The sequence below is a fragment of the Zalophus californianus genome, chromosome 8, assembly GCF_009762305.2.
Source record: "Zalophus californianus isolate mZalCal1 chromosome 8, mZalCal1.pri.v2, whole genome shotgun sequence".
NCBI lineage: Eukaryota > Metazoa > Chordata > Mammalia > Carnivora > Otariidae > Zalophus > Zalophus californianus.
In genome coordinates, this window is record NC_045602.1 from 49,320,421 (window position 1) to 49,348,239 (window position 27,819).

At 38.3% G+C, this 27,819-nt stretch overlaps 1 protein-coding gene and 1 non-coding gene across 6 annotated transcripts in view; both read left to right on the plus strand.

The window, feature by feature from the left end:
* Positions 1 to 414: 414 nt before the first annotated feature.
* On the plus strand, positions 415 to 521 carry LOC113938802. Its single transcript, XR_003525005.1, has one exon. It is a non-coding gene; the product is annotated as a U6 spliceosomal RNA (small nuclear RNA).
* Positions 522 to 1,133: 612 nt separating this feature from the next.
* LOXL3 (lysyl oxidase like 3) overlaps positions 1,134 to 27,819 on the plus strand; it is a 92,350-nt gene continuing 65,664 nt past the window's right edge. For all 5 annotated transcript variants that reach the window (XM_027620490.2, XM_027620489.2, XM_027620491.2 and 2 more), the window contains exons 1-3: positions 1,134 to 1,175; positions 5,822 to 6,113; positions 26,163 to 26,348. In XM_027620490.2, the coding sequence (XP_027476291.1) occupies positions 5,874 to 6,113; positions 26,163 to 26,348 (426 nt within the window). In that variant the 5' untranslated portion in view covers positions 1,134 to 1,175; positions 5,822 to 5,873. The remainder of the gene's footprint in view (positions 1,176 to 5,821; positions 6,114 to 26,162; positions 26,349 to 27,819) is intronic.

Below are 27,819 nucleotides of genomic sequence, written 5' to 3' on the forward strand. Positions count from 1 at the left end.
TGCCATATTCTTTCAGTCCTACAGGCCAACCCTCATGCACTGTGGGTAGGGACTACACAAGAGTGGAATACAAGGATTGCAGGGGTCCATCCTGGAGGCTGGCTACCACATCCACATGTAAGCAGTCATCATGTCCTGTTAATACTGCCTCATAAATAACTTAAACTTGTCCTTTTCTTTCCATTATTGTCATAGTTCAGGACTTTATTATTGCTCACCTAGACGATGCAATAGTTTCATTTAAAACAACAGCAACAAAACCTGCCTCCAATCTCTCCCTTTTCATATTGCCATCAGGGTAATCTCTCTAAAGTGCACATTCTGGTTTATTCATTCAATATTATTGAGGACCTACTATATGCTAGGCATTTTTAAAGTACCAGAGGTAAGAAGATGATTAAAATATGGTTTCTAGTGCTCCCTTGGGCAGCGCCTATACTAAAATAGTAACGATACGGAGAAAATTAGTATGGCCCCTGCACAAAGACACACAAAGCATGGCTCCTGAATTCAAATTGCTTAGTCTAGAAGGGAAAATAGACATTTGACATTGATACAGCAAGCTACCAGGACACTCCTATCTCCACTGGATTTTGTCAGAGGCTGTAGGAATCAACAGCAAGCAGATGAGAATGAGCATGAGTAGGGAGGGGCAGACCCTCTTGGGATGTAAAGGTTTGAAGACTTGAAAGAGCTTCTTGAAAGTAGACTAAACTCCATGAGGGCAGGGACCATTGTGTGTCCACCAAACCCCAATGTTAGCACAGTGCCTGGCACATAGTGTGCCCCCAACAAGTATTTATTGAATAAAAGAGTGACCGACTGAGTAAGTGAATGAACGATGTGAAAGAGAAAGGTTAAAGCTAAGGACACAATGGGGGTGCCACTGGAATGTCGGGGGGCGTTACTGGAATATTTCATTGGGGTTGGGAGTTAGCTAACGAGGAAGTGTCAAGTTTAGCATAACATCCTCAACAAAGATCCAAAACTCTTATCTCAGGGCCAAAGTAGGGCCATTTCCCTGGCGCCCAAGGACTTGGAGGTTGTGGTGCTGAGGTAAAGCCTGAGGCGGCCCCTGAAGCTGCGCGCGCAGTGAGCAGCCCCGCGCAGCCGCCGTCCGCCTGACGGGGGCGCCTTCCGCGGCGCACGCACACTCGGATAGCCGGGGGAACCAGGTAATGGGGGTTTTGCCTTCCCAGGGAAGGGGGAACACCCTTACTTTTCCCTGCCTCTAGGCCGGAGGAGGGCTGAGGGCCTCAGCGGGAGGACCGCCCCGAGAGCGCGGCGGAGAGCGCCTCGCAGGTGGGCTTGGGCCGAGTTCGGGCCGCCCTCAGACAGGTTTTGGCGGTCCAGGCCGGGGCAGTACCGACGCCCACTGGTTCTGACCCACCGCGGGCCCGAGCCGCCGCTCCGCGCACGTGTTTGAGGACCGCGACGCCACCTCAACTGGGCGAGCGCTCCCAGGCCTGAGGGCTGGCCTACCAATCCGCCAGGCGCGGTAGATGCCGCGCCTAGATCCCGCGACGCTTGGGGGGGGCTGGGGGGGGGGGGGCCGCGACAATGTTTGAACCTCTTGTAAAGTCAAGAAAACAGTGGCCCTTTAGGGTCAAAGAACATGTTTTGATTTTTTTCTTGTATCAGAGAAAATGAAAGTTTTAGGGCCCACGAAAATCTATTAGTTAATTTTTATTTATTTATTTATTTATTTATTTAAATGAGGAAGTGCTTCACGAAGGCAAAAGTGCTTAGGATCCAAGAAATTTTTAATGCGGCCCTGCGGGAGGGAAAACCATTGAATCATTTATCAGACACAGTGTCATAAGGGCTATAAAAGCATAGTATAGGCACTTTTGTGAGGGCACGTAAAGGGGCCCTAACCTATAAAGACCTAAAGTCAGAGACCTAACGGATGAGTAGGGGTTAAGGAGGGTAATGATGGAAAAGAACTTCCAGCAGCTTCAGGAGCCACAATGAGAGGCCCACGAGTTTGTGGACCTGAAAGGTGCCTCAGAGGTGGGGTAGGGTGGGAGGGGGCTGGGTAGGGGATGGCATGGCATGAGGATGGAGACTTGGGAAGGATACATGCAGAACTTCGGAGCCAGATAAGGATTTTGTTCCAAATGTAATTGGAAGCCATTGAAGGGTTTTTAGTAAGGGAATAACTTGATGGGTTTTGGTGGTTCAAGGTCCAGTTCCAGGTTTGACCAGTTTGCAGAGAGACACCAGTAAGTGAGTGGGCAAAAATGGATAGTACAGGATCAAAAATAGTCAGATCCTGCTTAGTCCTATGCCCAGATGCATCAGATGCATGAATTGATCATGTTAGAGAGTAGAGGGAAAGAGCTGCCTCTTACCTCATTTGAAGTACAGTCTTGGAATTGCATATAAGTATGGGATCTAAAAATGACTTGTGCAAGCTAAAACCGTTCAAAGTGATCTTCATCAATGGGGAAAAGTTATATTTGTTCCAGGACCTTTCCCAAAATTGTCAAAATGTTAAAATCTGTCTTACTATCAGCTATAAGTGGGAAATAAAAAATAGTGAAACTAGTATCTATTCAGCATACTGTCATTTAAAACATTGAAAACATTGGATATCAGAATGTCCTATTTCTTTGTAAAAAAAACAGTCAGATAAGCCTCTGTTCGGGTCATGATCCCAGGGTCCTGGGATCGAGCCCCACATTGGGCTCCCTATTCAGCAGGGAATCTGCTTCTCCCTCTCCCTCTGCTCCTCCCCGCCCCCCCCCCGACTCATGCTCTCTCTCTCAAATAAATAAATAAAATATTTTTTTTAAAAACTGCCCTGAGATCAGAATTAAAAAAAAAAAAAAAAGAATAGTTTGAACAGCCTTTGTGCTTGTCTTCTTCTCATGGTATAACTGATGATCAAGCAAGCATCTTTTCTGTGCCTTAGTTAATTGTCATACTCCTTTCTAAGTTTGGATCAGCTTCCAACATTATATCCTTTGTACTTTCAATTTTGTAAAACAGCTCCAAGAGTTCCTTTAATATGAAGTTGTTTTGCTGGTGGCACTTTCTCTGGGTCATCTTCATACTTTTTGTCACAACCACTTTCCCCATTTATGTTAAGTTTACCTTCACAAAGTCCTATAGCTGCTTATCTAGAGTCTATCAAATGCTGGCATTGTCAGCATTCTTACAGTTAGCTTTTTCTTCTGTAACTCCATTTATGTTCAGTTCGACTTTCACCACCTGTCACTTCTTTGCTACACTTTCATCTTGAAATGGCCAATTTTGGCAAATTCCCTCTTTTTTTTGTAAAATGTCACATGGGTTTATCACTAGCAGGCAAGGAGGTAAAACAACTACACACTTTATTGTCTGTGCTTTAAACTGAATAAGCGTCTGAAGGGACCAGTCACTGACAAACTTTGAAAAAAGTGACATAACTGATCATTAATCATGATGAGCATCTGTTCCTTCTGTAGTGATTTGTGGACTGAAGAGCTAGCTGTGATTTATATTTTCTGTAATTACAGTTAATATTCCATGGTAACTGAAATTTGAACTATGTCGATGGGGACTGGTGTTAATTAACTAAACTATAGTAAGAGATTTGTAAATATTGGAACCATGCAAACTTAGAACTGCCCATGCGCTAAAATAACAAGAGTTTCCGATATGAGGGAAGATGGAGAGGGGGAGTAGAAGCTCATTCTACATTAAATAAGACCTCTGTCTGGGTACCTATCTATGTGAATCTGTGTGTTAGTCTCAAATTCAGCATTACATTGATCCCATGCACTTAATTTAAAAGTACAGTTAAAAGATATTATGATATGTGCTTCCTTGCTGAATACATTAGTCATTGTTTTGGATTTCTAGTTCAAGATTACTTTTAATAGGTTAGCATATTTATTCACTTATTTGTTCAGCTGTACCCAACACATAATTGGAGCTCAATAAAAAATTGCTGAATGAACAAGTGCTGAGTTCCACTGACCAAAAAGGAAAGTTTGAAGGGGAATAACTTCACAGATTGATTTTGAGGAACACATTTTTCTATGCACTCAATAGATCACTTTTCAAGATCCTAAATTCCAAAGTGTTTCTGAAAATTATCATAAATAATATATTTCTCTTAGACCTGGGGAAATCAAGTAAGTTTTTATTTTCCCTGCATTCTTTAGCTAACAGGCAATTATATAGAATTATTTCAGTTCTCAGAGATAATTTTTTAATCTAAAAAAATACTTTCTTTGGGGTACCTGGGTGGCTTAGTCAGTTAAGCATCTGCCTTCAGCTCAGGTCATGATCCCAGGGTCCTGGGATCAAGCCCCCACAGCAGGCTCAGGGTTGTGAGATCAAGCTCTGTGTCAGGCTCTGTACTAGGTGCAGAGCCTGCTTAAGATTCTCTTTCTCCCTCTGTCCCTCCCCCCCAAAAAAAGAAATTTGCGCTAGATTTTTGTAAACATTTATGAGATTATTTCTATCATCTATTCCTAGTTTAAGGGTCTTTCTCATGCATGAATGTTAAGTTTTAACAAAAGCTGCTTTTGCATCTAATGAGACGATCATATTTTTCTCATTTAATCTTTTAATGTGATGAGTTACAGTGACTGTCTAACTTTATATCAACGTTTTATTCTTGCAATAAACCCAGCTTGGTCATGATGTGTTACTTGTTTTATATATATTGCTGTTTTCCAATTTGTTTGTATCTTGTTCAGGATTTTTACATCTAGGTTTGTGGATGAGATTGCCCCATAATTTTCTCTTATAATATTCTTATCTGATTTTGGTATCAAAGGTTGTGTTAACCTAGTAAAACTAATAGAGCAGTAATTCCCCTCCTATTCTCGGAAAGACTTTGTTTAACATTGAAATTCTTGGTCTTTGAGAATTTGATGGAACTCATCAGTGGAATCATCCAGCCCTATAGTTTACTTTGTGGGAAGATATTTGACTACCAATTAAATTTCTTCAGTAGTTATAGTCTATTTAGGTTTTTTAATTTTCTTTTTGATCTAGTATTGGTTAGATATATTCTTATAGTGATTTTTCCACTTTATCAAATTTATTGGCATAAAGTTGTTGGTTATATCTTTCTGTAATCCTTTCCATGTTTGAGCATTTATAAGGATGTTTAGATGTCCCCTTCTCATTCCTAATATTGGTTCTATGTTCTCATTTGTTCTCCTTTCTGAATCTGAGCCCTGGGGATAGGTGTGAGTAACCCAAAAGAAAGAAAACAAGGGTGTTGGAGACAGAGAAAACAGTACGAACAAACACACTGAAGTGAATGGTATATTTGGTTTTATTTCAGTGAAAAGCTTGAGGTGAAGAATAGCCTTCAATAAGGCTGAAGGTCGGTCATAAAGGGTCTTGAATGGGTCTTGTGGGAGAAAACTTGGTCATATTTTTATTTTTAAGAATTACTATGTACCAAATAAACACTGCTAAACACTGACAGATAAAGTTGACAAGTTCTCCAGCCTTGGGAAACTCACAGTGTATTGGGGAGGCAGTCATAGAAACAAATTATAAAATACAATACAATAAATGCTGATAAAGAAATAAAGTTTATGGGAGCAGATAGCTTACTTTAAGACTGAAATTTGGTCTTTGTGTCTTTTTGTTTAGTTCCACTCAGCATCTGTAAGCACTCTCAGCCTTGCATTACAGGTAAACATCTAGGTCCCTTGGGAACTGTTAAGATGGGATAGCCTAGAGCAGCTTGAGTTAGTATCCAGTCTGACTCCTTTTTGGACTTAGTCCTCTAGGCCTGTGTTCATCATTTCAACCAAGCATAATTCAGTTTTATGAAAGCCAGTGATTTCTCTTTCCTTCCCTGTAGGTATATAGAATATCCAGGTAGTGTCTACAGTTCCACCTCTGGTCTGGTTACCATGTATCATGGGCGAAACACTGGTAAAGGACCCTCCACTCCCACGCAGATTTACCAGCAACCTCCAAGGCTTCTCATTGTGCAAACTGCTCTACCATCCTGGGCTGACATCTGCTCCAACCTCTGTGAGGCTCTGCAGAACTTTTTCTCTCTAGCCTGCAGCTTGATGGGCCCTAGCCGCATGTCCCTCTTCAGCTTATATGTGGTACAAAATCAGCACGAGTGCATCCTTCCCTTTGTGGTGAGTATATCTCTATTTGATCATTTTACCCTGAAAACAAATAGGATTCTGGAGCAGAGATCACAGTTAGTCTTACTTACAGCAATAACTGTGCCCATTCCTCACACCCAATACCCCACAGGCAACACAAGGAGAGCCAGATGTCACCCTGCACATGAGGGGTTTATGTAGAGGCCGCTTTTTAGGCAACAGACTTGAGCAATGGAAAGTTGATAAAGGCAGAAGGGCACACATCCACCACCTGACTGAAAACAGACCAGCCCATCAGACAACCCACCTCAAAATATCCATAAACCCTAACTGACCAATGGACTACTTATGACCAAGCACAGTTACCAAAACGGGGAAAATTCCATTCATCCCCATACATGCTCACCTTCCCGCTTTAAGTACAGCCCCACTCACTGCCTCCTTGCAGGCAGTCTCTCCTTTGCTGTCCTGCCCACTGCTTCCTTCGGATGTATTTAATAAACTTCTCTCTCCTTTGTTCTGCCTCATACTGGCTTCCACCTGATCATCGCCCCACATTTGGAGGTCCCATCTGATCGAGAGAGACACCACAGCTTATACTGTGGTGTACTTATAAGTACTTATACGCCACAGCAGAAGAGGAACTCCAAAATTATTAATCTGAGAGTGTAAATAGGTCACATCTTGCCCCGCTCCACTCCTGAGATGGAGAGAAACCTTAGCATTTACAGTCCTTTGGAATGTAAGCAACTGACTCCTTTCATCCCTCTCTGAAATGCAAATACAGGGAAACAAGTCTAAGTGTCTTCAGAGGTCTCTGGCTAGTAAATCACCCTTTAATTTCCAATACTTGTCCTTTAACCAAGGTTCTAGCTTTTTTTGATCAGAAAGCCTAACTGTGAAGACACATGAAAATATTTTCTCTACAGTTCCCTGTAGGACTCAGGTGAAAAACCCCCTAAGATTTCAGAAAGCAAATGCTGGGCCAGGGCAGTGCTTTTATGAAGCTTTTCAGACATAGACAACTGTCTCTCCTCCTCCTCAAAGAAATGCAAATCTTCACTTATATAAAGTTTAGAATCACAGGGATGGGAAAGACTTCAGAGGTTCTAGTGCATCCTTTCCTGAGGTAGCCTTGCTGCTGGGATAGTCAGAGAAGGCCTAGTGGAAAATCACAACTTTTATCCCTACCTAGTGGGAATAAGACCTCCTCCCCCTAGGGTCTATGGGAACGACAACAGAGCCTGAACTCCCACCCACCCACCCAACATTAACAGAGTATCTCTGCCCCTCCCTGTGGAGATGGTGTCTGAGGAGACAGAGTGGAGGCCCTGTGGGAGCTGCAGTAAGGTGTGATGTCTCTCTCAATCGGATGGGGGCCCCCAAATGTGGAGCAAACTGATGCGGTGGAAGTGGACATGGGGCAGTGCAAGGATTCACCCAAGGCAGAAAAAAGGAGATAGAAGTTTATTGAATATATCCACAAGGGAGCAGGGAGCAGGACAGCAAAGGAGAGACTGTCTGCAAGGAGGCAGTGACTGGGACTATACTTAAAGCAGGAAGGTGAGGAGGTATGGGGACGTAAGAAATTTTCCCTTTTTTGGTAACTGTGCCTAGTTGTAAGTAGCCCATTGGTCAGTTAGGGCCTATGGATATTTTGAGGTGGGTCTCCTGATAGGCCTGCCTGTATTCAGCCAGGGGTTGGGGTCACAGTGGGCCCTTTTGCCTTGCTCTACATTCCATTGCTCAAGTCTGTTGCCCAAAAGTGGCCTACATGAGGTACCTCTTTACCTCCAAGGCAGGGTGATGTCAGTGCAGGCCTAGTGGAAAGCCAGGACTTCTATGCCCATCTGACAGTAATGAAGTTTCCCCCATCCCAGGGTGTCAGTGGGAACCATGTAGAAAGCCTGAACTTCCACTCCCACCCAGAAGTAACAAGGCACCCTCTCTTCTGGGCTCAGAATCAGAAGCCAGATTCACACCCAACCTGGCTCACTTACCCCATTAGCACAGTATCAGGGGAGGCCTGCTAAAGCAGAAGATTTAGGGCGCCTGGGTGGCTCAGTTGGTTAAGTGACTGCCTTCAGCTCAGGTCATGATCCTGGAATCCTGGGATCGAGTCCCACATCAGGCTCCCTGCTCAGCAGGGAGTCTGCTTCTCCCTCTGACCCTCCCCCCTCTCATGTGCTCTCTCTCTCTCACTCTCTCTAATAAATAAAATCTTTAAAAAAAAAAAAAGGAAAAAAAAGCAGAAGATTTAAATAAGATCCAGAGTCCTATAATACCCAAAATGTCCAGAATACAATAAAAAGTCACTTGTTATATCAAGAACTGGAGGGGTGCCTGCTTCTCCCTCTCCCTCTGCCTGCCCCTCCCCCTCCTTGTACTATCTCAGTCTCTCTCTCTGTCAAATAAATAAATAAAATCTTAAAAAAAAAGAAAACCAGGAAAATCTCAACTTGAATGAGAAGACAACAGACACCAACCCTGAGATGACACAGATATTGGAATTATCTGAAAAAGACTTTGAAGCAACCACCGTAAAAATCTTTCAACAAGCAGTTATGAACATGCTTGGAAGATGGAAAAATAGAAAGTCCCACCAAAGAAAAAGAAGTGTAAAGAAGAGCCAAATAGACATTTTATTTTTATTTTTTTTAAGATTTTATTTATTTATTAGAGAAAGAGAAGAAGGAGGAAGGGGAGGGGCAGAGGAGCAGGGAGCCCAACAAGGGGCTCCATCACAGGTCTCCAGGATCATGACCTGAGCCGAGGGCAGATGCTTAATTGACTGAGCCACCCAGGTGCCCCCAAATAGATATTTTAGAACTGAAAAATACAGTAACCAAAATTTTAAAAACAAAAATCTTCAATGGATGGCCTCAACAGCAGAATGGAGAGAAGAGAGAAAGGAATCAGTGAACATGAAGATAGAATAGAAATTCCCTGATCTGAGTAACAGAGAGAAAATAGACTTTGAAAAATGAACAAACCCACAAGGACTTGTAAGACTATAACAGAAGAGCTAACCTTTGTGTCATCAGAGTTCAAGAGGAAAAGGGGCAGAAGGATGGGGCTGAAAAAAATATTGAAAGAAATAATCACTGAAAATTTCCCAAATTTGTAAAAAGTTATAAACTTAAAAGATTCAAGAGGCTGGTGAGCCCCAAACAGGTTAAATGCAAATAAATCTGTTCTAAGACACATCATAATCAAACTTCTAAAAATTAAAGGCAAACTCTTGAAAGCAGAGCACTGCCATCTTACCTAGAAAGGAAAAACAATCAAGTGACAATAGCTTTTTTCATCAGAAACCATGGAGGCCAGAGGTAGTATCACATATTCACGTTTTTCAAATGCTAAAAGAAAAGAACCCATAACACAGAACTCTGTATCCAGTGAAAATATCCTTAAGGAATGAATCAGAAATAAAGATATTCTTAGATAAAAGAAAACTAAGAGAATTTGTCATCAGCAGACCTACCTTAACAGAATGGTAAGGGAAGTTCTTGAAACAGAAAGGAAATTATAAAAGAAAGAATCTTGGAATATCCAGAAGGAAGAAAGAACAATGGAAAGAATAAAATATAGATAAATATAATAGACTTTCTATTGAGTTTCCTAAATTATATATTTGACAGCTAAAGCAAAACTTGTAACAATATCTGATGTGGCTGTTAATGTATATAGGGGAAATGTTTAAAATAATTGCATTATAAACAGGGAAAAGAAAAGAGACCTTCTACATAAATTATGTATATAATGTAACACTTAGAGCAACCACTTAAAGATCAATACAAAGACACTCAAACACTACAGATAAATCAAAACAATTCTAAAAAAATCTTTAAAAATTTTAAGTAACCCACAGTCAGATAGGTAAAAGAAAACAGAAACAAAAAAACTGAGGGAACAACAGAAAACAATAAATAAATTGGCAGGCTGACATACCAATAATTACATTAAATGAAAATGGTCTAAGTTTATCAATTAGAAGAAATAGGTTGGTAGAGTGGGGGAAAATTACCCAACTATATATACTATCTATAAGAAACTAACTTCAAACACAACAGAAGTAGGTTGGAAAGTATGAGGATGGAAAAAGATATACCCTGATACATTAACCAAAACAAAGCAGAAGTGGCTATATTAATATATCAAATAAAGTAGACTTCAGAGCAAAGAATATCAGGTACAGAAAGGACTATTAAAAGATGATAAAAGAGTCAAACCAAGAAGACATAGCAATCTTACATGTGTACAAACTGAACAAAAGAGCTGTGAAATTTGTGAAGCAAAAACTGATAAAACTGGAAGAAGAAATAGACAAATCCACAATTATAGCTGGAGACTTCAGATGTCCTCTTGACAATTGATAGAACAACTAGAAAGAAAATCTACTACAAGTATGTGGAAAAATATTAGCCAATAGCATCTAATCCACATTTATAGTATATTCCACTCAACAAGAACAGAATACACAATCTTTTCAAGCACCCATGGAACACTTATCAAAATAGACCATATTCTGGGCCATAAAACAAACTTCAACAAATTTGAAAGAATTGAAGTTATACACAATTTGTTCTCTGACCACAATAGAGTCAAACTAGAAATCAATAACAGAAACATAACTGTAAAATCTCCAAACACTTGGAAACTAAACAATACATTTCCAGATAACTCATGGATCAAAGAAGAAATGGCAAGGGAATTTTTTAAAATATATTGAATTGCATGAACATTTAAATACTACATGTCAAAATTTGTGGAATCCACCTAAAGCAGTGCTGAGAGGGACATTTATAGCACTAAATGCTTACATTAGAAATGGAAATATATAATTCAAAATCAGTAATATAAGATCCCACCTCAGGAAACTAGAAAAGGAGGAACAAAATAAACCCAGAGCAAGCTCAAGGTAGGAAATAATAAAAAGTATAAATGAATAAAATTAAAAACAGTTAAAAGGAAGTTTGGTGAAACAAAAAGCTGATTCTTCAAAATGATCAATAATACTGACAAACCTCTAGCAAGATGTGAATCCACAGGTGTGGTAATATGGTATAGAGCTCAATGCAAACATTGTAGCAAGGTCATTTTCTTGGTTTTAAAATTGAGCTGTAGTTATATAAGATGTAACCACTGGAAGAAACCACCCTTCGCTGAGTGAAGGGTACACAGGACCTCTCTACAATTTTGCAAGTTTCTGTGGATCTATAATTATTTCAAAATAAAATCTAAAGAAAAACAAAGGTGATTTTACACACTCACTAGAATGGCTACAATGAAAAGCAATATTGACAGGCAATACCAAGTGTTGGTGACAATGGGAAGAAACTGTAACACTCATTCATTGCTAACAGGAAGGTAAAATGATACAACCACTTTGGAAAATAGTTTGTCAAATTCTTAAAAAGTTAAATATACACCTTCCATGTAACCCAACAATTCCATCCCCAGAAATCTAACCAACTGAAATGAAAACATGTCCACACTAATACATTTACATGAATGTTCACAGCAGCATTATTCATAATAGCCACCAACTGGAAATAGTTAAAATGTCTATTAACTGGTGAATGGATAAACAAAATGTATCGTTCTCACTGTATATAATCTGTGATTATATATACCCTACTAGTACACTGAGGACACAATGAAAATGATAGTGATGTTTGCAGCCATGTGGCAGGTATGTTCCTCTGTTGTGCTATTTTCCTTGTGCATGTCTGTCCCATGATCACATTTGGCTTTTTCTATCTTCTGTCAGGCAATAGGGGTAGGGAAAAGTAGAGAGTGATCTAGAAGGGCAAATGGAAGATATCCAGCATAGGAGGCTTTTTGAGATGAGCTCATGTACCAAAAGTTAAAGGATTTTTTTTTCCTTTTCTCAAGTGGCTATGTAAAATGCCTCAGGCACTCCTCAGTACATTTAGCCCTAGATAACTCCCTTGATCCCTTAATCATTCTATTGGGAAAGGCAAACATTTCTAGACTAAAAACCACTGACTTGTAACTCAGGAAAAATTGCAAACCAAAAATCCTTCCAAAAGAACAGTAAGTTCATCCTATTTAAAAGCTCAAGAAAATTACTGGAACAATGCCATTACCTTATGTATAGAACAACCCAATCTTTGTTTAAGGAAAAATGTTATCTTAAATCACTGTTTCTAACCTATATAAGTATCTAACATTTTCTGTCTGCAAAGTTAGCTCAATATAATGGTGAATGATATCGGGTAGGAAATCTTGCCCAAGATGAATACCTCAATATATCTCTTCATATTTAATTTCTGAGTATTTCATTTCTGAGTATAACCTTGAGCTTTTCATAAGGAATAATGACAGAGGAATCATAATTAAAATATTAGAATTCCTTTTATATCCATTGTGCCCTTAATATAAATAAATCTGACCAAAATGATTAATCTCTTCTCAAAGCAGAATTTCAGAAGAATTCCCTTACAGTTAATATCTTACCAATTCTTTTACCTTTTCATGAGAACAAAGGTATTATTTAAATCATATATAACATACAGTGGAATTTTAGGACGAATAGTGATCTAATTTGGCTATAACATTTACTTCCTCATCCTTAATAGCTGACATTCAAATGAAATTATTTGAAAGTGACAAATAATAGGGATATATTACATTAAAAAGTATAAAAGTAAATTCTAGTAAAGGTAATATAATAAACTATAGTTGAGTATTACAGTAGAAAGAGGGGAAGAGTAAGAAAAGGAAACATTCAAATTCTGTCATTGTTTATAGTGAAGGTTTTTGTTATTGTTCATTAATGGATAGTACTAAAGAAATAACTTAAGCGAATTATATAAACATGTAGTTATAAACACTAAAACAAATACAAACCTTTCTAATTATGACAGCAAAAGCTTATATAGAACAAGAAGTTATACAGCATAGTGATTTTTCAAAAGCTATGAAAATAGATCTACCTTCAGCTCAGGTCATGATATGATCCTACGGTCCTGGGATGGAGGACCTGGGGTGTCGGGCTGCCTGCTCAGTGCGTAGTCTCTTCTCCCTCTCTCTTTCTGCCCCCCACCCCGCTCCTGCCTGTGCACATGCTTGCTCTCGCTCTCTCTCTTCCTCTCTCAAGTAAAGAAATAAAATTTAAAAAAAAAGAAAAAGAAAAAGCTATGAGGGGCGCCTGGATGGCTCAGTCAGTTAAGCCTCTGCCTTTGGCTCAGGTCATGATAGTGGGACCCTGGGATTGAGCCCTGTATCAGGCTCCCTGCTTGTCGGGGAGTCGGCTTCTCCTCTCCCTCTGCCTGCCATTCCCCCTGTTTGTGAGCTCTCTCTCTCTCTGTCAAGTAAATAAAATCTAAAAAAAAAAAGGCTATGAAAATAGAGTATATGTTACTATAAAAACAAATATATCTGTCATATCAATAAATACGTGTGCTAAACTCGCCTATTAAAAACTCTGCTGTGTTAAAAAGATACAGCTGCAACAAAGTTATTCAGAAAGGTTGACAATAAAAGAAAAGGCAAAGGACTAGGCAAATGAACCTCCCCCCCCAAAAAAAGAACATGATCTTAATATCAGACAAGGTTGAATTTGGAGCAAAAAGCATTAAATGACACTAAGAATGTCACTTTAATGCTAGACACTAAGAATGTCACTTTAATGCTAGACACAAAGCAGAAAAGAGTAGAGAATATGGATACAGATGGACAATATTCAGTACAGAAGATTTGTTGGAGGGGGGAAGCTATAGAAACTATATCAGTTTTGAGTACTTACGTACCAAATAACATAGCATCAACATTTTTTATATGTTTTATTTATTTATTCATGAAAGAGAGAGAGAGAGGCAGAGGCAGAGGGAGAAGCAGGCTCCCTGCCTAGCAGGGACTCGATCCCCGGACCCTGGGATCATGACCTGAGCCAAAGGCAGACGCTTAACCATCTGAGCCACCCAGGTGCCCTAGCATCAACATTTTTAAGAGAAATATGATCATATGTATGTATGAAATATCTGCCCTCCATAAGTGCTCATGGAATATTCACAAAAGTCAGTTACAAAGCCACAAACTCAAAACTTTAGTGAATTCCGAAAGTACAAATAGTTCAGTCAACATTTTCTGAACACCCTGCAATAAAACTAGAAATAAATGACAAAACCAGAGGAAAAAAAGTATCTACCTAATGGAAATTTTTAACTGTTAAATAAATTTGGAGTCAAGAGGAAAATCCAAACTAAAATTGCAATATGTGTAGGAAGTAATAATAATAAAATACTACATATCAGAACCTATGGGTTATAAAAAATACAATGTTAAAAGGAAAAATCATATCTTTAAACTATATTAATTTATTTTAAATTGTATTAGTAAACAAGAAAAACTGAAAATAAATGAAGCATGCAACTTAAGAACAAAAGACAAACAAAACAAACCTAAGGAGAGCTGAAGGAAGGAAATAATAAAGATAAAAACAAAAAATAATGAATATGAAAATAGAAAATTGTGGAACAAATTAATAAAACCAAGTTTGTTCCTTGGGGGGAGTGTGAGAGACAGATAAAATCATTTGTAAACTTAGTTTGAGGAGAAGGGCAGAAGGAGAAGATGCCTATACACAAAATAAGATAAAGGGGAAATAACCACATAATTCTCCATGCAAATATAATTACCAAAATTAAATTCAGAAGAGATAGAAAAATCTAAACTCACCATTTTCCATAAAACAAATAAAATTGCCAAAGAGCTACCTTCCCCCAAAATAAAGTACTGAAACCAAATGATTTTACAGGGGAATAATACTAAACTTTCGAAGAACAGATCATTACTATGTTTTTTAAATGTTTCATACCACAGAAAGAAAAAAAAAAACCTTCCAAATCCTTTTTATGAAGATGACATAATATTGATACTAAAACCCAACAAATATTGCACAAAAAGAAAAACTATAGCAAGTCTCACGAATTTCTATTCAAAATCCCAAATAAAGTACAGGCAATAGAATCCAGCTTATATATATATATATATATTTTTTTTTTTTAAGATTTATTTATTTATTTGAGAGAGAGAGCAGGGGCAGGGAGGCAGATCTAAAGGGAGAGAGAGAATCTCAAACAGACTCCCGGCTGAGCACAGAGCCTGACAGAGGGATCCATCCCACAACCCTGAGATCATGACCTGAGCCGAAATCAAGAGTTGGAGTTTAACTGACTGAGCCACCTAGACACCCCCAGCTTATATTTAGAAAGATCGTATACCAGGAATAAAAAAAAAAGGTACAATATTAGGGAACACATTAGTACAGTTTATTGTATTAATATATCTAAAAAAAATATGTTCATTACCATAAATACTGGAAAAAAAGCATTTAATAAAATGCAACATCCAGTCTTGTTTTTAAAAAAATTTTAATAAAATAGGTATAGGTAACTATCCCTGAGCACAATATATGTTTATGACAGCTCAAGAATCAAATCATACTTAATGAAAAGACACTAAATATATTCCTGTGTTATCATCACTATTATTTACAAGTATTCTGGAGATTTTCACTGATGCAATTGCACAAGGGAAATAAATTAGAATATAAAAGTAGGAAAAAAGATAAAATGATTGTTATCTGCAAATTAATGATGTCCAAAAGAATAAACTAGAAAATTATTTCAAACAATGGAAGAACTCATGACAATAATCTGGTACAAGAACTAATACAGATATTAATACCCTTCATATATCCCAAACAACAAGTTTGAAGTTAAAGTGGCAGAAAAGATCTCATATAATAACCAAAATTATCAGATACTTAAGATTGAAATTAATAATATATGTGCAAGACTTATATGAATTAAAATACTATTGAGAAACACAAAAGAAGACTTGCACAAATTAAAAGTCATTAGTTTTGGGGAAGATTCAGACCAGAAAGATGTCCATTATCTCTAAATTAATCTGTAAATATAATGGAATTCCTGATAAAATTTCCAACAGGAAAACTGGACATCCTAATGACAAAGTTCAAGTTAGAAACAAACAAACAAAAAAAAAAAAATATATATATATATATAGCTAGGAACTATTAAATATTAAACATATTCAAGTGTGATACTGGAGATTGAAAAGATAGGGCAATGGAATATAATTTAAGGTCCAGAAATAGACCCAGATATATGGGAGAATTTAGTATATAATAAAGATGGTATTTAACATTAATTGGAGTGGGGGAGGCGCCTGGGTGTCTCAATCAGTTAAGCATCTGACTCTTGATTTCCGCTCAGGTCATAATCTCAGAGTTTTGAGATTGAGCCCCCATCAGGCTCCGTGCTGGGGATGGAACATGCTTAAGATTCTTTCTCTGCTCTCCTGCTGCCCCTCCCCACCTCTCTCTCTCCCTCTCTTAAATAAATTAATAAATTAATTTATAATATATAATTTTAATTAATTAAAGTTAATTGAAGGGGCATCTGGCTGGCTCAGTCAGAAGACCATGGGACTCTAGATGTCAGGGTTGTGAGTTTGAGCCCCATGTTGGGTGTAGAGATTACTAAAAATAAATAAATGTAAGGGCGCCTGGGTGGCTCAGTCGTTGAGCGTCTGCCTTCGGCTCAGGTCATGATCCCAGGGTCCTGGGTTCAAGCCCCGCATTGGGCTCCCTGCTCAGCGGAAGACCTGCTTCTCCCTCTCTCACTCTCCGAGCTTGTGTTCCCTCTCTTGCTGTGTCTCTCTGTCAAATAAATAAAATCTTTAAAAAATAAATAAGTAAAAAATAAAAATAAATAAAAGTAGAAAAAATTAAAAATATAATAAAATTTATTGGAAAAAATTTATCCAGTAAATGCTTGGGTCAACTGGATAGCCATGTAGGGAAAAAGTAAGTTAGATCCATACTCACTGATTACATCAGTATAAAGTCCAAATAGATCAAAGTTTTAAATGTAAAAATTGAAACTATATATGTAGGAGCAGAGACTGTATCAGTTTTAGTCCAATCAGAAGAAGAGAAACCACACAGTGATTTAAACGAGGGAAGTTTATATGGAGAATTTTAACATCGTTTAACATGTTCAACTATGATAAATAATAAAGCAACTGTCAGATATGAGAACTTTTTATGGTACCTTAGGGCTGAGGTAGTGATCTCCAGGAAGGACAAACTTGAAAAGTGGACTCCTTTCCCAAGGCTGGAGTTCAGGACCAGTTGGAGAAAGTACAGTTGCAGCTGACTGGATACAAAGAAGTTCACTGGTTATCCCAAGCCAGAGCTGGTCCATGGTTACTGGAAAAGCAGGATGCAGTCTTCCAGGTGTAGGTGAGCTCTAATCAGTGACTGGGGCATAAGTGTGTAGAGTGGAGATACCAATGTGGACAGGAGGCCTGGAGCAGACAGTATCCAGGTGGAAATTGCAGCATCACTGGGAGGGCCACAGGAGATAAACCTCTGAGGTGAACAGAGGGAGTGAGGCATTACTGCAGGCAGGAGACCTGAAGCAGGCAGTGTCTGTGTCAAGAGACCTGCTGAAAGGTGATCACCAAGCCAAGGCTAAGAGGTTACAGTGTCTTAGTTAGCTCAGGCTCTCATAACAAGAAAATTCTATAAACTAGATGGCTTAAACAATACACATTTATTTTCTCAAAGTTTGGGAGACTAGAAGTTCGAAATCAGGGTGCAAGCATTGGCCAGGTCCTGTGAGAGCCCTCTTCTGGCTTGCAGACAGTAGATTTCTTGCTCTGTGCTCAGATGGCCTTTCCTCAGTGCATGTATGTGAAGAGAGAGAGAGAGCTCTGGTGTCCTTCCTCTTCTTAGAAGGTCACCATAGACTGCATCCTCATGACCTCATCTAAACCTAATTACCTCTCAAAGGCCTCACTTAAATGCTACCACATTAGGAGTTAGGGCCTAACTTATGTGAATTTTAAGGGAATATAAACATTCAGTCTGTAAAATCAAGGGCCCGCTAGTTTGGGGCACTATCTGCTAGTGTGGAGCACTATCAGATGTTCTCATACCCCATTGCTTTCAGCAAGAAAGCATCTTCCTCCTGCAGTGTTCCTCCAGTGCTCTCTACTCAAATGCTTAACATTGTGGTCCATATAAAGGAGAAAGGTTGAAAGGGATTCTGTCCATTATTGTAGACATATATTGAAAGGTGAATTGGATCCTAGAGGCAGTAAGTTGATAATTAGCTCACAGAGCATGGGGGAAAATATCAGAGTAAGAAAGGCTTTTCTAACCATAACACAAAAGCCAAAATTCCAAAAATAAAAGATTAATAAATACAGCTGTATAAAAATAGAAAATCTGTGCTTGGCAAAAAAGAAAAAAAGTGACATAATAAGGTAAAGACAATACTCCAATAGGAAATGAGAAATTACATACATAGTTTTCAGAAAAAGAAATATAAATGACCCTTCAATGTATCAAAATATGTTCAATCTCACTTATAAAAGAAATGAAAACTTAAAGTACATTAAGGTGCTATTTTTCACCTGTAGGATTACCAAAGTTTTTTTTTTTAATAACATACTGTTCATGAGGTTTTAAAGAAATCGGCACACTTACATGCCATTTATGGGTGTATAAATTAACACAATTTCTATGGTGGGCAATTTGGTGACAGTATCACAATTTACATACCCTTTGACCTAGCAAGTCTCCTTTTAGGAACATATCCTACAGATGTATTTTCATATGTGGAAAAATGACATAAGTATTATCATTTCAGCACTATTTGCAGTATCAAAAGATTGAAAGCAATCTAATGTCAGTCAATAGGGAATTGGTTAAATAAAATTATGTGTCATCCATTAATGGAATACTCTGTAGCTGTAAAAATTAAGACACTTTTGGGGCACCTAGGTGGCTCAATCGGTTAAGCATCTGCCTTCGGCTCAGATCATGATCCCAGGGTCCTGGGATTGAGCCCCACATCAGGCTCCCTGCTCGATGGGGAGCCTGCTTCTCTCTCTCCCTCTGCCCCTCTCCCTGGCTTGTGTGCTCTCTCTTTCTCTCAAATAAATAAAAAATCTTTTAAAAAAATTAAGACACTTTTTAGCTATTGAATGAAATGATTGCCCAAGTACATTATGCAATAAAATCAAGATATAAAAGACTATCATAGTCTCTCTTATTTTGGCAAGAAGAACAAATTTATCTTTTATATTTTCTTTCATGTAAAGAAAAAATTTCTGGGAAGATATCCAACAAGCTACCAATATAGATTGCCTCCGGGAAACCACTGGTTAGCTGAAGAATGAGTGGAAAGGTGATTTTTTTTCCGCATATAATTTTACAACCTTTAAATTTTGAATCATGTGCATGTATTATATATTGAAAATAAATAAAAACAAAATATTGAAAATACATTTGTGCTAATAAAATGCAATTTATATATGGAGATTCTACATAAATTTTTAATTTTTTATAAAAGTTTCTACTGATAAAAAGATTTTTGAAAATCAATGACCTAAACTATGTTCTAATTTTTTCATTTGATTCCCAATAAGACATCAATCTGAGTTGTCCTAAACTGCCGAAAGCAAGAAGAACACACTGGTACTAGACCTAGGAAGAGAGCATCCTCTAGGCATATTTGTACCACTAGTCTACAAAAAAAAAGCTGAAAGAAATGCAGTGAGGGTTCATCAGTCCTTACCCACTCATCCCAACTTCCACCTCTCTGTGCAAAGCCAATATAACTGAATGAGGGTCTCCACTCTGCACCTTGAAACCCACCCAGATATCTAAGACAAAGAACTTGAGTTTGTGATATAATAGATAATAACTCCAAACAACGTTGTCGGCAACTTCAGTACCTGATTCACTGGGCTACATTTCAACTCAGCCACTTCCTAAAGCACATTTGAATCTTCCACAATGGAAATCCCAAACTTTCCATCCAGGGAAGGGGGAGGAGAAGTTAATGACATTTGACTGCTCAGATTGCAGATTGCCGGTAATGGCACAACTCCAGCTGAGAGACACCAGGCCTCATCTTCCTACCACCTATTTTCTCCCTCTTTATCTAACAGCTCCCTATAGGTCCCTGACCCCACCTTTTAGATTTGGAACTCAAGTCTGAACTATTTACACTGTTGCTGTATGGAATGTTGCCTCGGCAATTCATGAGGAAAAAAAGCTAAGAATTATAATACTTTCTGTAGCAATCATCAGTCATCAACCTTTGATATACAGAAATTGTTTCCCGGCCAAGATATACGAGCTCTTCACATTCTAGGCAATTAATGTTTCTGCAAAGCCTGCATTTTAAAATCACTTCCAGAATCAAATGAGTACCTGAGAGATCAGATACCATTTTCAAGGGATATAATACATAGTTATGTATTATGTAAACTACTTTCTGTTTAGCTTGTTTCTGAATGATGTAATTTTTTAGATGAATTGGGCGCATGGCCTCTTGCTACAGGAGGTTATCAACCAGGAGTGTTCTCAAGCAGGAAGTGGCCCTATTATTTGATTAATGTAAGAAAGAACAGATTAATTTCCAATATTTCCAAAACCATTGCATTTGGCAGAATTTTCCAATACTCACATAGGCAATATTTTCAAACCTTGTTAGAAGATCACTTCCTTTTCCTAAAGGTTATTGTAACCTCCTGGCAGAGACATCAGAGGTCATCCTATTTTTTTAATTTTAATTACAGGAGATAAGTTAAGCTTTTTCAGTTTTCAAAATAGAAATGCGTTTTCTGATTTTAAAAAATATGTTTTCATTTTAGAAAACTTAAATGCAGAAAAGTATAGTCTTTTGATTATTGGAAAGTTGACTGTTGGAAACACACTTTTACTGTTGGTTCCTCCTAAAACACTACCAAAAAGAAAGTTGAGGAATTTTTTTAATAGCATTGAATCAGTTAAGATTAGGTTCAGCTGTGAGTCATAGAAACCCCAAAATAAAGGTGGCTTAAATAAGATATAAGTTTGTTTCTCTCTCAAATAATTGTAGGAAATCTAGGGCTAGTGTGGCAATTCCATAATCAATAAGGAATCATGCTCCTCCTGGCTCATTGCTCCATCATCTTACTACCATCTGCAGCACAGCTATTTTGTAGGCCAAGTTGGCTATTCTTATGGTTGTGTTTCAGCAAGCAGGAAAGAGGAAAAGGAGAGCAAAGGGAAGGAGAATAATAAAGATTAGAGCAGAAATAAATGATACAGAAGCTAGGAAAACAGTAGGACAGATCAATGAATCCAGGAGCTAGTTCTTTGCAAAAATTAATAAAATTGAGAAACCCTTAGCCAGACTTATCAAAAAGAAAAGAGAAAGGACCCAAATAAAATCACAAATGAGAGGAGAAATAACCAACACCACAGAAATACAAACAATTGTAAGAGAATATTATGAAAAATTGTATGCCAACAAATTGGACAACTTGGAAGAAATGGACAAATTCCTAGAAACATATAAACTACCAAAACTGAAACAGGAAGAAATAGAAAACTTGAACAGACCATAACCAGCAAAGAAATTGAAATAGTAATCAAAAATCTCCCAACAAACAGAAGTCCAGGACCAGATGGCTTCCCAGGGGAGTTCTACCAAACATTTGAAAGAAATTTAATACCTATTCTTTTCAAACTATTCCAAAAAATAGAAATGGAAAGAAAACTTCCAAAATCAGAATATTCTATGAGGCCAGCATTACCCTGATACCAAGACCAGACAAAGACTCCACTAAGAAAGAGAACTACAGGTCAATAGACCTGATGAACATGGATGCAGAAATTCTCAATAAAATACTAGCAAATAGAATCCAACCGTACATTGAAAGAATCATTCACCACAATCAAGTGGAATTTATTCTTGGACTGCAGGGGCAGTTCAATATTTGCAAATCAACCAATGTGATACACCATATTAATAAAAGAAAGGATAAGAACCATATGATCCTTTCAAAAGATGCAGAAAAAGCATTTGACAAAATACAACATCCATTCATGATAAAAAAAAAATCAAAGTAGGGTTAGAGGGAACAAACCTCAACATTATAAAGGCCATATACGAAAAATCTACAGCTAATATCCTCAGTGGGGAAAAACTGAGATATTTTCCTTTATGGTCAGAACAAGACAGGGATGTCCACTCTCACCCCTGTTATTTAACATAGTACTGGAAGCCCTAGCCTCAGCAATCAGACAACAAAAGAAATAAAAGTCATCCCAATTGGCAAGGAAGAAGTCAAGCTTTCACTATTTGCAGATGACATGATACTCTATACAGAAAATCCGAAAGACTCCACCAAAAAACTGCTAGAACTGATACACGAATTCAGTAAAGTCTCAGGATACAAAATCAATATACAGAAATCTGTTGCATTTCTATATACCAATAATGAAACAGCAGAAAGAGAAGTCAAGGAATCAATCCCATTTACAGTTGCAGCAAAACCCATAAGATACCTAAGAATAAACCTAACCAAAGAGGTAAAATGTATGTACTCTGAAAACTTTAAAACACTGAAGAAAGAAATTGAAAACAACACAAAGAAATGGAAAGATATTCCATGCTCATGGACTGTAAGAACAAAAACTTTTTTTAAAAGATTTTATTTATTTATTTGAGAGAGAGAGTGAGAGGGAGAGAGCACAAATGGGGTGAGGGGCAGAGGCAGAAGCAGATTCCCCGCTGAGCAAGGAGCCTGATGCAGGGCTCGATCCTGGGACTCCAGCATCATGACCTGAGCTGAAGGCAGACACTTAACCAACTGAGCCACCCAGGCACCCTGGAAGAACAAATACTGTTAAAATGTCTATATTACCCAAAGCAATCTACACATTGAATGCAACCCTTATCAAAATACCACCAGCATTTTTCACAGAGCTAGAACAAACCATCTTAAAATTTGTATAGAACCCCGAATAGCCAAAACAATCTTGAAAAAGAAAAGCAAAGTTGGAGGTAAAGTGGGAGAGCTAGGTTCTTGTCTTACGGAATCGGAGAATGAATCTCACAGACAAAAGAAGTGAGTAAAGCAATAGAATTTCATTAAGGATACAGAAAAAGCTCTCAGGAGTGAAAGGGATCCCGACAGGGTTGCCACTGAAGGCTTTTAGGGTTGGTCTTTTATAGAAAGCTAACCAGGGAACTTAAATCTTTTTGACTTCTCTACTGGCAGCACTATTGATTAAGGACTAGTGATAACATCTTTAATGGCTTACTTCTTTTTAGGGTCTGGTTATTTTCTGTTGACCACAAGAGACTGTCATAAATAAGACTTCCCCTTTGAACACCTAGGGCAGGGTATCCTGGAGTGTTCCCTTATCTCTGGTTTCCTCATACCTCCACATTTTTGGAATCTCTGTGAGCCTGATTGCATAGCCCCCTTACCTATTTCTCCCTACCTAGCCCCACCTGTCCCTTTCTCAGAGGCATCACCTTTCTGAACTTCAAGTTGTATTACAAAGCTGTAGTGATTAAGACAAGTGTGGTACTTGCACAGATCAATGGAACAGCATAGAAAGCCCAGAAATGAACCCATAAATATATGGGCAATTAATCCTCGACAAAGCGGGAAAGAATATCCAATGGAAAAAGACAGTCTCTTCAATAAATGGTGTTGGGGAAACTGGACAGCAACATGCAAAAGAATGGACTGGACCACTTTCTTATACCATACACAAAAATAAATTCAAAATGGATTAAAGACTGGGGTGCCCGGATTGGGCATCCGACTCTTGATCTCAGCTTGGGTCTTGCTCTCGAGGTTGTGAGTTTGGGCCCTGAGTTGAGCCCCAAGCTGGGCATGGAGCCTACTTAAAAAAAATGGATTAAAGACCTAAATGTCAGACAAGAAACCATCAAAATCCTGGAGGAGAACACAGGGAGTAACCTCTTTGACATTGACCATAGCAGCTTCTTACTGGATATGTTTCCCGAGGCAGTGGAAACAAAAGCAAAATGAACTATTGGGACTTCATCAAGATAAAAAAAAAAAAAAAAACCCTCTGCACAGTGAAGGAAACAATCAACAAAACTAAAAGGCAACCTTTGGAATGGGAGAAGATATTTGCAAATGACATATCTGAGAAAGGATTAGGATCCAAAATATATAAAGAACTCATAACTGAATACCCAAAAACACAAAGAATCCAGTTAGGAAATAGGCTGAAGACGTGAATAGACATTTTTCCAAAGACAACCAGATAGCTAACAGACACAGGAACATCACTCATCATCAGATAAATACAAATCAAAACTACAATGAGATATCTCCTCACAGCAGTCAGAATGGGTAAAATTAACAAAGGAAACAACAGGTTTTGGTGAAGATGTGGAGAAAGATGAACCCTCTTGCATTGTTGGAGGGAATGCAAAATAGTGTAGCCACTCTAGAGAACAGTATGGAGGTTCCTCAAAAAGTTAAAAATAGAAATACCCTATGATCCAGCAATTGCACTACTAAGTATTTACCCAAAGGATACAAAAATACAGATTCAAAGGGACACATGCACCCTGGTGTTTATAGCAGCATTATCAACAATAGCCAAATTATGGAAAGAGCCCAAAGGTCCATCAACTGATGAATGGATAAAGAAGATGTGATATAGATATATATATATATATGAATATACAGTAATAAAATATACATATATATATACCCAATGGAATATTAGCCATAAAAAAGAATGAAATCTTGCCATTTGCAAGGATGTGGGTGGAGTTAGAGAGTATTATGCTAAGCAAAATAAGTCAGTCAGAGAAAGAGGAATACCATATGATTTCACTCATATGTGGAATTTAAGAAACAAAACAGATAAACAATGTGGGGAGAGGAGCAAACCATAAAACAAACTCTTGACTATAAAGAACAAACAGGATTGCTGGAGAGGAGATGGGGGAGGGTTAAATGGGTGATGGGGATTAAGGAGGGCACTTGTGATGAGCACCAGGTGTTTTATGTAAATGATGAATCACTAAATTCTGCTCCTGAAATTAATATTACACTGTATGTTAACTAACTGGAATTTAAATAAAAACTTGAAATAAATAAATAAGTGTGTCAGTCTTCAGATTCCTTTAGGGGGTATATGAAAAGAAATTTTTGAAGGCCACTAGCCTATATGTATTGTCTCATTTGTTCTCATTTCTTTTTTGAGTAGGTTTCTTATCTTCCCATCTAAATTACAAATTATCTTTGTGTAAGAATTACATCCTATTTTTTGTGATTTTCCCAGAAATTCAGGGAGAGGAGCATGTTAGCAAAGTAAGGAGCTGTGGAATTGAGTGGGGCAGGTGTTGACTTAAGTACCCTGGCAGTATTGCAGCTCATGCTCATGAATTTTATGTGTATTTTGCATATATTGCTCAGTTCTGCTCTTTGTCAGGGTGGTTTCCTCATCCCAAATATAATTCCTCCCCACCCAACCCCCATCTGCTGTTGATGCTTAGAATTCAAATAGTGTCACATATTTTCATTCCACATTTATTCAAAATGTATACATCCTTAGGAGAGGTAACATTGATACAGAATCAGATTAGATTAATTACTTCCTGATAGCAACTTTTTATAAAGGGAGATGAGATAGAACCAAGAGGTTTACGTATTGGATCCTTGAGCTGACTGCAGACTAAGCCAAGCATCTCTTCTTTACTGAAGTGATCCTGAGGAGTAGAGTGGGTAGGACCTTATCAGTTCTGAAATGATCAACCACATCAAAATGCTCATTTCTGGGAAGTAGAGAGGCTTCCAGTACCTAGACTGACTAAGAAATGAAGATAATATTTAAGAGTGACCCTGCTAGGCCTCCAGTTTGCAGACCACCTCAAAGGAAAACTCAGCAGTCACAACTGGACTTCCCTTTGGGTGAGTGAATGAGTGCAAACACTTCCCTTCCTGTTTCTGGTAAGTCCACATAACCAAAGCCCTTTGGCTGCAAATTTTCTTTCTTCTGGTATAGGGAAGATTTTAGTGCAGTGCCTAGAGCATAGTAGGCATCGAGTAGATGTTGGTCAAGTAAACAAATCTTCAGGAAGGGAAGGGACCCCCGAGGAGTAATTGATAATGAAGTTAGACTGTCCATTAATCTGGAACCCGGGTCACTAAAGATCTTTGGTTCATTTTTCTCTGCAGCAAGTGAAAGGGAACTTTGCTAGGCTGCAGGCCTGCATCTCAGAACTCCGCATGTTCCAGAGAGAAGGCTGTTTCAGACCACCCGGCCTTTGTCTGCACCTGGCAGTACAGGATGGGCTCCAGCAGTTCAAACAGTACAGCAGACATGTGACCACAGGCGCTTCTCTGAGCTACACTTCCCTGGAGGTAAGAGATACTGGTCTTAGGACTCTAAGCCCATTCAGGCCATCTAGATGCTTCATTATTTATCACCCTTATATTGTTCTTTGTTTCATACACTTTGATGGTAATTTTCAAGGCTAGATTTTCATCTCCCTGCCGGCAAGAGATATGTTCCCTTTTTCCTATAGCCTGTGCAATTCTTTTTTTTTAAGATTTTATTTATTTATTCATGAGAGACAGAGGGAGAGAGAGGGAGAGAGAGAGAGAGAGAAGCAGAGGGAGAAGCAGGCTCCCAAGGAGCAGAGAGCCCGATGTGGGACTCGATCCCAGGACCCTGGGATCATGACCTGAGCCGAAGGCAGATGCTTAACCATCTGAGCCACCCAGGCGCCCAGCCTGTGCAATTCTTAATACAGAGCTGGCATAGAGAGAAATGCTAAAAATATGGGCTGAAGTGAATTATACTGAAAAACTGAAATCAAAATAAAGTCTGAATATGCCATCTGCCTCTGGATTTTTGGAACTTGTAAAGTAATTGTTAAACTGCCTAGATTACTGCTGTATTTATATTTCTTGGGCAGGAATTTATATTTGTTCTTAATCAAATCTTGGTATCAAATTGAGTAAATTTTCTTGGACTCAGCAAATGTGCCGATTTAAAGATGGCTAAAATTCTGGTGATCAAGACAATCTTAAAAAATATAAGTAAGTCATGTCTGGGTACTCCACTGGGTGCATGAGTGACTGAGTTAAAACACATTCAACTGCATGCATCAAACAGATGCATTTTTAAAAATAACTGTGCTTTTATCTGCATCCTTCTTCATTAATCAAAAATGGCCAAGCATTGGAGCACTTGGGTGGCTCAGTCAGTTAAGTGTCTGACTCTTGATTTCAGCTCACGTCATGATCTCAAGATTATGAGATCAAACCCTGTGTCGGGCTCCATGCTGGTGGTGGAGCCTGTTTAAGATTCTTTCTCCGTCTCCCTTTGCACCCCCCCTCCATGTGCACACACATGCTCCCTCACTCTTTCTCTCTAAAAAAAAAAAAAAATTCCAAGCACCAAAAAAAATGTCCAAGTACAAAAAAGAATTGCATATATTTAATATTTGCCTTCCAGATTTTCAAATGCAAGACAAAACTACTAATGAAAACATACAGCATATTCATTCAGGTGAAATAAAATATTCAGATTATACACAAACACCTCAATATTCTTTCAGGTTAGATATATTGATCAAGAGTGAGTACATTTTAGAGTTAAGAAAGCAAAAGAAACAGCTCACCCTGTATCCAGGTTGAACAAGGAGAGAAATCTATGTGGAAGTACCACCATGAGAAAAAAGCACAGAGGCCCTCTGATATTTAGTACACACTTAGTGGAATTTAAGGATTCTGTTTCCTTTGTTGCCTTGTAAAATCAAAGTATTTTGAGCATGAGAGATGCTATCAGTGCTTCAAGCAATCTTAAAAAACTAAAACACAGGGTTGT